The sequence below is a fragment of the Haematobia irritans genome, chromosome 4 (assembly GCF_050003625.1).
Source record: "Haematobia irritans isolate KBUSLIRL chromosome 4, ASM5000362v1, whole genome shotgun sequence".
NCBI lineage: Eukaryota > Metazoa > Arthropoda > Insecta > Diptera > Muscidae > Haematobia > Haematobia irritans.
In genome coordinates, this window is record NC_134400.1 from 138,151,566 (window position 1) to 138,164,511 (window position 12,946).

Consider the following 12,946-nt stretch of genomic DNA (forward strand, 5'->3'; position numbering starts at 1 on the left):
TCTAATAGCGCCCAAAAAGGCCTATATGTGGTACCAGTTTCATTTACCTATCTATTTGTAATCCAGCACAGTGGGCCACTTTAGATTTTTATCATTTAACTTTACATTCAAAATTGCTCGAATCTGAAATGGATTCGGAATACAACACGTATATATTCTGATAGCTCTCGACGAGGGCTATATGTGGTACCAGTTTCATTAACCTATCTTTTTCCATTCCAGCACAGTGGGCCATTCCAGATTTCTAAAATTTCAAAATTTCTCGCATCTGAAATGAATTTGGAATATAACTCTTGTACTTTCTGATAGCACTCGACGAGAGCTATATGTGGTACCAGTTTTATCAACCTATCTATCTCCAATTTCATACTTTAAACAAATCAATTTATTACCACTTATTTTTGCAACCAGCCATTCTTTAACAGTTCTGAGATATATACTCCTAATATTCCTTTAAGTTAGTTATTACTCATTGTGTTTTCTATTATTATTGAGTTGTTTTTTTAATTTTAATGCACATACAACGCCATTTTTTAAGTTTTAATCTAAAATTAAATTCAAATTTCCAATTTTTTTACATAAAAGAGCTCTGTTAACCGTTAACATAGCTCTGTTAACCTGTTAAAATTTCTCTGTTAAAGTTAAATTTTAAAATTTATCTTCACACACATTGTTCATAAACTAGCATAACATGTGTGGGACATATATGTTAATATGTTAGAACATATTATGTTTGGGACATAAAATGTTTTTAAATATAATATGCTTGGATGCAAACATATATTAATTTAGAAATAGCCTATAAACATATATGTGTTTAGTAGCTTGGAGCGCTATTTAACAGGGAGCGATATTGAATTAAGTTGGTGGTAGTTGCTTGTTATTACAAAATTAACATTTTATTTTTCCTTGGGCAATTGATCAGCTACTTCTTTGATCCTTACAAACTGTGTGGTCCGCTGTTCGAATCCCCGTCCGGCAAAAGGTAAAATTAAAATAAAAAAAATCATACAATTGAATAATTTCTTCTACAATGTTTGTATTACAGAAAAAGGTGCTAAGAACTAAAAAATCTCGTGGAAGTGAGAAAGATGTGGGGGAATATACAATTGGGCAGAAACAAAATTTTGAGCATTCAGGTCGAAAACCTATGTTGTTAGCACCTATATTACCTGTTTATTTTCATAATTCATTATGATTGTAAATATATAAATAAATAAATAAAATTTTGAGTACAATATTGTTTGGGAGAATTTTTTTAAGCATATAATATTTTTGGGTGCAAAATGCTTCCAAACATATTATATGTTCACATAATAACATATTGTTTTTTGGAAGACAACATTATTGAATTTGGATGCAAAACTACAAAATGTTTGGAAATTGACTACCCAAACATATATTGTTTAGACCAATATGCTTTCAAACATATTATATATTGGAAGAGATCAAACATATAAATGTTTGGGCAATAGCCAAAAATGTATATGCTTGAAGCAAAATATGTTTGGGAGTATATGTTACAGAAGCGATTTTTTGTGAGCGTGTGGCTACAATTGTTCCATTAGTCTATTTTGCATGTTATTCGAGTTTGATATGTTAGTTGTTTTCAACTTTGCTTTGTTGTCCCGAAATTAAGTATACTAAATTAACGAATGAATCCATAAATGGCATACATTTTTTATTGTTTTGTTCCTGTATATCTGACCAAATTTTGGTAAAGTTTTCATAATATGCTTTATAAGTAGAATATGTCAATCCATAGATGTCTATATAGTCTAAACGCTACTCATATTCCCCTTTCAATTTAAATTCGGTTTTTTTCGATATGTCGATTTTTGTCACTACACCCAGAGAAGGAATATGATCACCCCAAATATGTTTTAAGAGCAAAATTTCATTTCTATAGAAAATTTTGTCAAAATTTTATTGCTATAGAAAATGTTGTCAAAATTTTATTTCTATAGAAAATTTTGTCATAATTTTATTTCTATAGAAAATTTTGTCATAATTTTATTTCTATAGAAAATTTTGTCAAAATTTTATTTCTATAGAACATTTTGTCAAAATTTTATTTCTATAGAAAATTTTGTCAAAATTTTATTTCTATAGAAAATTTTGTCAAAATTTTATTTCTATAGCAAATTAAAATCCAAGTTTTATTTCTATAGAAACTTTTGTCAAAATTTAATTTCTATAGAAATTTTTGTCAAAATTTTATTTCTGTAGAAATTTTTGTCAAAATATCATTTCTATAGAATATTCTATCAAAATTTTATTTCTATAGCAAATTAAAATCCAAATTTTATTTCTATAGAAAATTTTGTCAAAATTTTATTTCTATAGCAAATTAAAATGCAAATTTTATTTCTATAGAAAATTTTGTCAAAATTTTATTTCTATAGAAAATTTTTGTCAAAAGTTTATTACTATAGAAATTTTTGTCAAAATTTTATTTTTATAGACAATTTTGTCAAAATTTTATTTCTATAGACAATTTTGTCAAAATTTTATTTCTATAGAAAATTTTATCAAAATTTTATTTCTATAGAAAATTTTATCAAAATTTTATTTCTATAGAAAATTTTGTCAAAATTTTATTTTTATAGAAAATTAGGTCAAAATTTTATTTCTATAGAATATTTTGTCAAAATTTTATTTCTATAGAAATTTTGTCAAAATTTTATTTCTCTAGAAAATTTTGTCAAAATTTTATTTCTATAGAAAATTTTGTCAAAATTTTATTTCTATAGAAAATTTTGTCAAAATTTCATTTCTATAGAAAACTTTGTCAAAATTTTATTTCTATAGACAATTTTGTCAAAATTTTATTTCTATAGCAAATTAAAATCCAAATTTTATTTCTATAGAAAATTTTGTCAAAATTTTATTTCTTAGAAAATTTTGTCACAATTGTATTTCTATACAATATTTTGTCAAAATATCATTTCTATAGAATATTTTATCAAAATTTTATTTCTATAGAAAATTTTGTCAAAATTTAATTTCTATAGAAATTTTTGTTAAAATTTTATTTCTATAGAAAATTTCGTCCAAATTTTATTTTTATAGAAACTTTGGTCAAAATTTTATTTCTATAGAATATTTTATCAAAATTTTATTTCTATAGAAAATTTTGTCAAAATGTAATTTCTATAGAAAATTTTGTCAAAATTTTATTTCTATAGAAAATTTTTTGAAAATTTTATTTTTATAGACAATTTTGTCAAAATTTTATTTCTATAGCAAATTAAAATCCAAATTTTATTTCTATAGAAAATTTTGTCAACATTTTATTTCTATAGAAAATTTTGTCAAAATTTTATTTCTATAGAAAATTTTGTCATAATTTTATTTCTATAGAAAATTGTGTCAAAGTTATATTTCTATAGACAATTTATGAAGTACCTCTTTGCAAAGTCTATCGAAACATCAAGAATCTACCTATATGCAAATGGCAATGGTTAGCATGCCCGCCTTGCATACACAAGGTCGTGGGTTCGATTCCTGCTTCGACCGAACACCAAAAAGTATTTCAGCGGTGGATTATCCCACCTCAGTAATGCTGGTGACATTTCTGAGGGTTTCAAAGCTTCTCTATGTGGTTTCACTGCAATGTGGAATGCCGTTCGGACTCGGCTATAAAAAGGAGGTCCCTTGTCATTGAGCTTAACATGGAATCGGGCAGCACTCAAAGAGAAGTTCACCAATGTGGTATCACAATGGACTGAATAGTTTAAGAGAGCCTGATACATCGGGCTGCCTCCTAACCTAACCTATATGCAAAACAGTAAAAAATCTACCATCTTTGGTAGAATTCTACCAACTGTAGTGAATGTAGATAGTTGTGATCATTTTCCTTCTCGACTTGTATAAAGTTTTTTAACCCTCTAATGCCCCAATTTTTTTGTCAGCTGATTAAATATTCAATGTTTACGACACAAAAGCAAGAAAACTAATCAAGAAAAATTTATAGGTAAAATTCAGTATATGCTGCAAAAGCTCTTGAACAGGTTGAACTAAGTTTTCTTTTTAGTTTATTCATTTTTGTTGTTTTAAATTGTGGTTTACTAAAAGCTTCCTTATTTAATGAAGCCTGCCTAAAGGCGGGATTGGACATTAGAGGGATAATGGATTTTATCCAACATTAAGAGTCGATTGAACTCGACTTTCCAAAAATTCGAAAGTCTATTTTGAAGACTTCTACTGCTCGTTTTTCGGCCTTTGTATGTCTAATAGACCTGACTCTATTAGACGTCTTTTTAACTTGATTTTGTAATGGTTCGAAGTCCACTCCACTATGCTCATTCTGATTCATTCATAACTATTGACCAATTTACATAAATAATTATAACCAATTAAGAGATGATTGTATTCCATATAAGCTTATTACAAATTGTGTAATCAAAAGTTGTCTCGAATTTCCGGAAGCCATAGACTATGGTGGAAATAGCGTACACGGTATGATTTTTGTTAAAACCCATGGTAGTCAACACTTTCGATAACAACAGAATGATTGTACGTCTTTTGGGTTGGGCATTTGGTTCAAATGATGAAACAGAATTTAATAAGCGTGTCTGACCATTAATTTTAACCGGCTATTGGTATCGAAGCTAATTCAAAGGTGAATATTTTTGAGAGCATTGCTGAACTAATCTTATGAGAAAAATGCGTTCCAAATTTGGACGTGAATATAAAGGCAAAACAAAAAAAGAATTATTTTAAGAATCCACAAGCTTCTCATCAATGTACGCTGAAAAAAAATGTTTTTCGAAATTTTTAACTAACGGTTTGTCATTACATTTTGTTTTAAGATCATCCCGGGATCACCTATAATTTTTTTTAGTTCCGATGAAGTTCTTTTGGACAAGTTATAGAAAATATTTTTTTTTGTCTTAGAAAATAAAAAAAGTAAAAAAATAATGAATGAATGGAACCACTTTCATGGAAATTCCCTTGCAAAAAGTTTTGCAAATTACGAGAATTATAATTTTTTAAATAGGAAAAAAAGATTTTACAATTTAAATTAATTTATTTCGTCCTCAATAACCTTCTCTAGAATCTTACTAATGGATGATAACAAACTTATATGACGATATGATGTAGGTGAGTTTGCTGCTTTAAGGGGTTTCTTGATAGCAATCACATTTGCCTCTTTGAATCGATCGGGGAAATAGCCAAATTTCAGGCAACTATTTATCAAAATCGTTAGGAAATCTCTACTGGTCCTTGGAAGAGCTTTTAGACAGCTATTATTTATCCCGTCAATACCACACTGAAAAAAAATATTTATGTGATATTAAAGATTACGCAACCTACATTTTAGGGTGCGATATCTACAAAAGAAGCAAAGAGTATAAACTTTATTTTAATTAAAATTTCATTATTTTAAAGAAATTTGTCCTTAATATTTTGTTAATTTCGCATCCTAAAATTTAGGTTACGTAATCTTTAATATCACGTAAATATATTTTTTCAGTGTAGAGTTCTGCAATTTTTGCAAAACGTATCATTGAGAATTTTACATTTATCCTCCGTGGAACTGGAACGGAGGCCATTATCCTCCAATATGGGTATGTTCGTATTCTTTTCCTAATGATTTTCGTCAAATTCCTCAACAACTTTTTGACAAAATTTTCTATAGAAATAACATTTTGACAAAAATTTTCTGTAGAAATAAAATTTTGACAAAAATTGTCTGTATAAATAAAATTTTGACAAAATTTCCTACACACAAAAAATTGTTTTTCTGATTCAATCACGAAATTAATTGATGCAATTAATTTTTAATTGAAATGTTTTCAATCACAGAAATGATAGTATCAATTAAAAAATTAATTGAAGGTCAATTAAAAAGTTAATTGATCCAATTAAAAAATTAATTGATACTATTATTTTTATACCCTCCATCATAGGATGGGGGTATATTAACTTTGTCATTCCGTTTGTAACACATCGCAATATTGCTCTAAGACTCCATAAAGTATATATATTCTGGGTCGTGGTGAAATTCTGAGTCGATCTAAGCATGTCCGTCCGTCCGTCTGTTGAAATCACGCTAACTTCCGAACGAAACAAGCTATCGACTTGAAACTTCGCACAAGTAGTTGTTATCAATGTAGGTCGGATGGTATTGAAAATGGGCCATATGGGTCCACTTTTACGTATAGCCCCTATATAAACCGATCCCCAGATTTGGCTTGCGGAGCCTCAAAGAGAAGCAAATTTCATCCGATCCGGCTGAAATTTGGTACATGATGTTGGTATATGCTCTCTAGCAACCATGCAAAAATTGGTCCACATCGGTCCATAATTATATATAGCCCCCATATAAACCGATCCCCAGATTTTGGTTGCGGAGCCTCTAAGAGAAGCAAATTTCATCCGAACCGGCTGAAATTTGGTACATGATATTGGTATATGGTCTCTAGCAACCGTGCAAAAATTGGTCCATATCGGTCCATAATTATATATAGCCCCCATATAAACCGACCCCAGATTTGGCTTGTGGAGCCTCTAAGAGAAGCATATTTCATCCGATCCGGCTGAAATTTGGTACATAGTGTTGGTATATGGTCTCTAACAATCATGCAAAAATTGGTCCAATCACACAAAAATTGGTCCATATCGGTTCATAATCATGGTTGCCACTAGAGCCAAAAATAATATACCAAAATTTTATTTCTATAGAAAATTTTGTCAAAATTTTATTTCTAGAGAAAATTTTGTTAAAATTTTATTCGGTTCATAATAAAATTTTCATCATTGTCAAAATTTTATTTCTATAGAAAATTTTGTTCAAATTTTATTCGGTTCATAATCATGGTTGCCACTCGAGCCAAAAATAATCTACCAAGATTTTATTTCTATAGAAAATTTTGTCAAAAGTTTATTTCTATAGAAAATTTTGTTAAAATTTTATTTCTGTAGAAAATTTTGTCAAAATTTTATGTCTATTTTGTCAAACTGAATTATATACGTATTGGATCGATCTTTTTTTGATTTAATATATACCACGTATGGACTTACATACAATTTAGAAGATGGTGTTAGGAGGTTTTAAGATACCTTGCCATCGGCAAGCGTTACCGCAACTTAAGTAATTCGATTGTGGGTGGCAGTGTTTAGAAGAAGTTTCTACGCAATCCATGATGGAGGGTACATAAGCTTCGGCCTGGCCGAACTTACGGCCGTATATACTTGTTGTGATTGATTTTTGTTTCAATAAAAAAATTTGTTGAATCAATTAAATTTTTTAAAACTCAATTAAAATTTTAATTGCAAAATTTTTCGTAAATTTTTTTTGTGTGTATAGAAATAAAAATTTTCTATGGAAATAAAATTTTGACAAAATTTTCTAAAGAAATAAAATTTTGAAAAAAAAAATTCTATAGAAATAAAATTTTTACAAAAATTTTCTATAGAAATAAAATTTTTACAAAAATTTTCTATAGAAATAAAATTTTTACAAAAATTTTCTATTGAAATAAAATTTTCTATAGAAACGAAATTTTGACAAAATTTTCTATAGAAATAACATTTTGACAAATTTTTCTATAGAAATAAAATTTTGACAAAATTTTCTATAGAAATAAAATTTTGACAAAATTTTCTATAGAAATAAAATTTTGACAAAATTTTCTATAGAAATAAAATTTTGACAAAATTTTCTATAGAAATAAAATTTTGACAAAAATTTTATATAGAAAAACAATTTTGACAAAAATTTTCTATAGAAAAAAATATTGACAAAAATTTTATATAGAAAAACAATTTTGACAAAAATTTTCTATAGAAAAAAAAATTAGAAATAAAATTTTGACAAAATTTTCTATAGAAATAAAATTTTGACAATTTTTTTAGAAATAGAATTTTGACAAAATTTTCATTAGAAATTAATTTGTGACAAAATTTTCTATAGAAATAAAATTTTGACATCATTTGCTATAGAAAAATTTAGCAAAATAAGTTTTTTTGTTTGGTAGATTTTTGGTAAAATTTTGTCCATATTTTGGTAGATTATGTTTTGCTCGACTAGCAACCGTGATCCAATGTGGTATCACAATGGACTGAATAGTCTAAGTGAGCCTGATACATCGGGCTGCCACTTAACCTAACCTAACCGTGATCCTAACATGAAAGAAAATTTCGTTTTACTAAGGTCAACTTGGATTAGAATATTTTTGTTGTTGTCGTTAACACGTTTTTAATGAATTTTAATAGCACGCGGAGAAAAACAGCTAAAAATATGAATAAATTAAAATTATATTTATAATGCGATTATCAATTGGCGTTTTCTTATAAAAACTATATTTCATATTATCTTAATGTTAGTTAATAAAAACTTTCAAATTTTCTTGTAGGAAAAATTCTTAGTTTCAAAAATTTTGCTTCACTAAATTAATTATTTCTGGTTTAAGTACATGAACTAAATCAGGGAATAGAATTTTATTAAATCCGAAGTCCGAGCAAAGTAGTTTAGAATTTCCTAAACTTTTGAAAATTTGTGTCATTCATAGCAGATGTTTATATAAAACAGCTCGCGACATACAAATACAGTGGCGTGCAGAAATGAGTACACAATTAATTTTTTTCAATTCTAAACGAATACAAAAGCAGCAATAAAGAAACACAAAATAATTTTATTTTTCGTTTATCCTTCTTCAGTTCTGAATAAAACAACAAAAAACTCAAAACAAAAAGTAAAGAATTCAGAGAGATAAATAAACATAACAAAAAAAAAAAACTCGCATGTACTCAATTTTGCACTTTTTTATGTACTCATCATAAAACCAAAATATACCGTTAGTTTTGTATTTTTTTGTCTTTCTTTATTATCAGTAATACAACTTTGTGTTTAGAAACGTGTTTGCTAGTAAGAGTTAAAGCTTTATTCGAAGTGTACTGCAATAATATCAAGTAAAAATTAAAATGAAAAAGTTATCGCGCGATGTGGAGGACAATATAGTTTCCTTAACTGCTCGTAATAATGGGTCTTCATCGCGGAAAATAGTCAAGGAACTAAATATAGGTCAGTCTGTGGTCATTCGCGTCCACAAAAGACGAAATTCCAAAGAGCAAACCAGAGGCCGCCGAAAACTGTTGACCGAAGCGGACGCTCGCCTTATGATGACAGAAATCAGGCAGAACAAGTCCGTAACGCCGAAAAATACTACTGCCAAAAATAAGCAAGTTAGTGAATGGACTGTTGCCAAAATAAGCAAGTTAGTGAATGGACAGCAAGACGAGCGCTCTACAACATTGGTTATGTTTCAGCTGTAAAAAAAATAAACCTGCATTGTCCGAAAAGAATCAAAAGGCGCGAATGAAGTTTGCAAGAGAGCATAAAAATTGGACGACAGATGACTGGAAACATGTTATCTGCTCAGATGAATCAAAATTTAACCGTTTCTAATCGGACGGTAAACAATATTGTTGGCGTCGTCCTGATGATACCATTCAACGCCATCATGTTAATCAAACTGTGAAGCATGGTGGTGGAAGCATCATGGTTTGGGGCTGCTTCACTTGGTGCCACATTGGGCCATTGCAGAAAATTGATGGTACAATGAAGAAGGAAGATTACCTAGCCATTTTGCAGACTCATCTTCCCGAGTTTGTTGATAAGAGTGCCTATCCTGAAGATGAAGTCGTATTTCAACAGGATGGTGGTGATCCGACGCATAGTGCAAAAATAGTGAAAAAATGGCTTTGTGAGCAAACATTTCAAGCGATGAATTGGCCAGCGCAAAGCCCCGACCTCAACCCGATTGAGAATTTATGGTCAATCGTGGGAAGACGGCTAGGATTGTACATATCAGATCCATCAAAATTAGAAGACCTGTGGGAACGAGTACAGCTTGAGTGGGAAAATATACCAGATGAATTTATAAATGAATTGGTTGATAGTATGCCAAAACGTATAAATATGGTACATAAAGGGTGATACGGTCAAAATTTGGTCAATGTAAAAATGACGTATTTCTTTCAATTTTGCATGTAAAAAACCTAAACACCCCTCATTTTGAAGGTGTGTGTGTGTAGAATGTTGCTCCTATTTTGATTTTGGAATTCACTCTTCAGTTGTCAAAATGCCGTCCAAGCAAGAAGAGCAGCGTATCAACATTTTGCTCGCGCATCGCGAAAATCCGAGCTACTCGCACGCAAAGCTGGCAAAATCGCTAAAAGTTGCCAAATCAACCGTTACAAATGTAATTAAAATGTTTGGGGAACGTTTGTCGACAGCCAGGAAGTCTGGATCGGGGGGAAATCGAAAACCGGAAGTCGCTGAGACGACAAAGAGAGTTGCCGGTAGTTTCAAGCGAAACCCTAACCTCTCTCTCCGAGATGCCGCAAATAAGCTGGGTGTATCGTCTACAACCGTGCATCGAGCCAAAAAACGAGCCGAACTATCGAATTACAAGAAGGTAGTGACTCCAAATCGCAATGATAAACAAAATACGACGGCCAAAGTGCGATCCTGGAGGCTGTAGACGACGATGCTGACGAAGTTTGACTGCGTGGTAATGGACGACGAAACCTACGTCAAAGCCGACTACAAGCAGCTTCCGGGACAAGAGTTTTATACGGCAAAAGGAAGGGGAAAGGTAGCAGATATTTTCAAGCACATAAAACGGTCAAAGTTCGCAAAGAAATATCTGGTTTGGCAAGCCGTCTGTACCTGTGGCTTGAAAAGCAGCATTTTCATAGCTTCCGGGACTGTCAACCAAGAAATTTACGTGAAAGAGTGTTTGAATAAACGTCTGCTGCCTTTCCTGAAGAAACACGGTTGTTCCGTACTGTTTTGGCCGGATTTGGCATCTTGCCATTACGGTAAAAAGGCCATGGAGTGGTACGCCGCCAACAACGTGCAGATGGTTCCCAAGGACAAGAACCCTCCCAACACGCCAGAGCTCCGCCCAATTGAGAAATACTGGGCTATTGTCAAGCGGAACCTAAAGAAGACCAAAAAAAACTGCTAAGGACGAGCAGCAGTTCAAGGCAAACTGGCTTTCTGCGGCGAAGAAGGTGGACAAGGTGGCTGTACAAAATCTGATGGCAGGTGTCAAGCGTGAGGCCCGGCAATTCGGATTTGGAAACGCGAAAGCCTAACTGAATATTTTTCCTGAATTTTATACTAATTGAACTTGAAAAATAAATTTAATTTGATTTTTTAAATAAACGATTTCACCGATTTACACGCGTTTTCCCTTGACCAAATTTTGGACCGTATCACCCTTTATTAAGAAATAAAGGGTTATGGACCAAGTCCTAGAAAATCTTCCATCTGATACCGGTATAGAAAAGTGCAAAATTGAGTACATGCGATTATTTTTTGTTATGTTTATCTCTCTGAATTCTTTACTTTTTGTTTTGATCGTTTTTGTTGTTTTATTATACCCTCCACCATAGGATGGGGGTATATTAACTTTGCCATTCCGTTTGTAACACATTGAAATATTGCTCTAAGACCCCATAAAGTGTATATATTCTGGGTCGTGGTGAAATTCTGAGTCGATCTGCGCATGTCCGTCCGTTTCATCCGATCCGGCGGAAATTTGGTACATGGTGTAAGTATATGGTCTCTAACAACTATGCATAAATTGGTCCACATCGGTCAATAATTATATATAGCCCCCATATAAACCGATTTCCCGATTTGGCTTGCGGAGCCTCTAAGAGAAGCAAATTTCATCCGATCCGGCTGAAATTAGGTACATGGTGTTAGTATATGGTCTCTAATGACCATGCAAAAAACGGTCCACATCTGTCCATAATTATATATAGCCCCCATATAAACCGATCCCCAGATTTGACCTCCGGAGCCCCTTGGAAGAGCAAAATGCATCCGATTCGGTTGAAATTTGGTACGTTATGTTAGTATATGTTATCCAACAACCATGCAGGAATTTGTTCATATCAGTCCATAATTATATATAGCCCCCATATAAACCGATCCCCAGATTTGACCTCCGGTGCCTTTTGGAGAAGCAAAATTCATCCGAGTCAGTTGAAATTTGGTACATTGTGCTAGTATATGGCCGTTAACAACCATGCGTAACTAGGTCCATATCGGTCTATAGTTATATATAGCCCTCAGATAGATCGATCCCCAATCACAAAAAAATTGGTCCATATCAAGTTCATAATTGTATATAGCCCCCATATAAGCGACCCCCATATTTCAATTCTGCCTCTCTACCACGTATGGACTAACTCACAATTTAGAAAACGATGTTAAGAAGTTTTAAGATACCACAACCCAAGTAATTCGATTGTGGAGGACAGTCTTTCGTAGAAGTTTCCATGGTGGAGGGTACATAAGATTCGGCCTGGCCGAACTTATGGCCGTATATACTTGTTTGGAATTGAAAAAGGAATAAAGGAAAATAAAATTATTTTGAGTTTCTTTATTACTGCTTATTTTATTCGTTTAGAAATGAAAAAAAAAAATAATTATGTACGCATTTCTGCACGCCACTGTATGTCAAACAATTCACAATTAACAAAATAGTTAATGTAGTGTTATCTAAAAACTTATAGGTAGATAGCCCAAATAAATCAAAAGAACCACTCTGTTCTTTTTTCTACAAAAAAAAAACTAAATGCATTTGGAAATGTAATTAATTGAAATGTCAATGGAGTTTTTCGTAGGTTCTTTGTTAATTCACGTTTTATGTTAATACTCGCATGAAAACGGCTCCATCGCGGCAAGAACATGCCTTTGGCACAAATCAGAATTCAACGAAATAGAAAAAAGAACAAACAAACAAAAATAACCAATGCATCATTGTTGTGTGTAAAGCATCGAGGACTGGCTGACAGTTATGGTTGGCTAACAAACTAACGAACATATGTTAAATCTAGACATTTAATAAATGGAACCAGCTGATAGTCATCAGGCTATATATATATGGTACGAGGGCAGTTTGGAAACTTCTTAGTC

General features: G+C 31.4%; 1 protein-coding gene across 1 annotated transcript; it reads left to right on the top strand.

Moving 5' to 3' along the window:
- The first annotated feature begins 8,931 nt into the window (after positions 1-8,931).
- LOC142235781 (uncharacterized) lies at positions 8,932-9,415 on the top strand. The gene is made up of 2 exons (XM_075307039.1): positions 8,932-9,224; positions 9,277-9,415. Exons 1-2 carry the CDS (start codon positions 8,932-8,934, stop codon positions 9,413-9,415), a joined length of 432 nt encoding a protein of 143 aa, XP_075163154.1.
- The last annotated feature ends 3,531 nt before the right edge of the window (positions 9,416-12,946 follow it).

Excerpts from the sequence above, each read along its gene's own strand:
- LOC142235781 (XM_075307039.1), top strand. The coding sequence starts at position 8,932 with ATGAAAAAGTTATCGCGCGATGTGGAGGACAATATAGTTTCCTTAACT. Across the intron at positions 9,225-9,276 it reads ACTGTTGCCAAAATAAGCAA|CTGTAAAAAAAATAAACCTG; the intron begins GTTAGTGAATGG and ends GTTATGTTTCAG.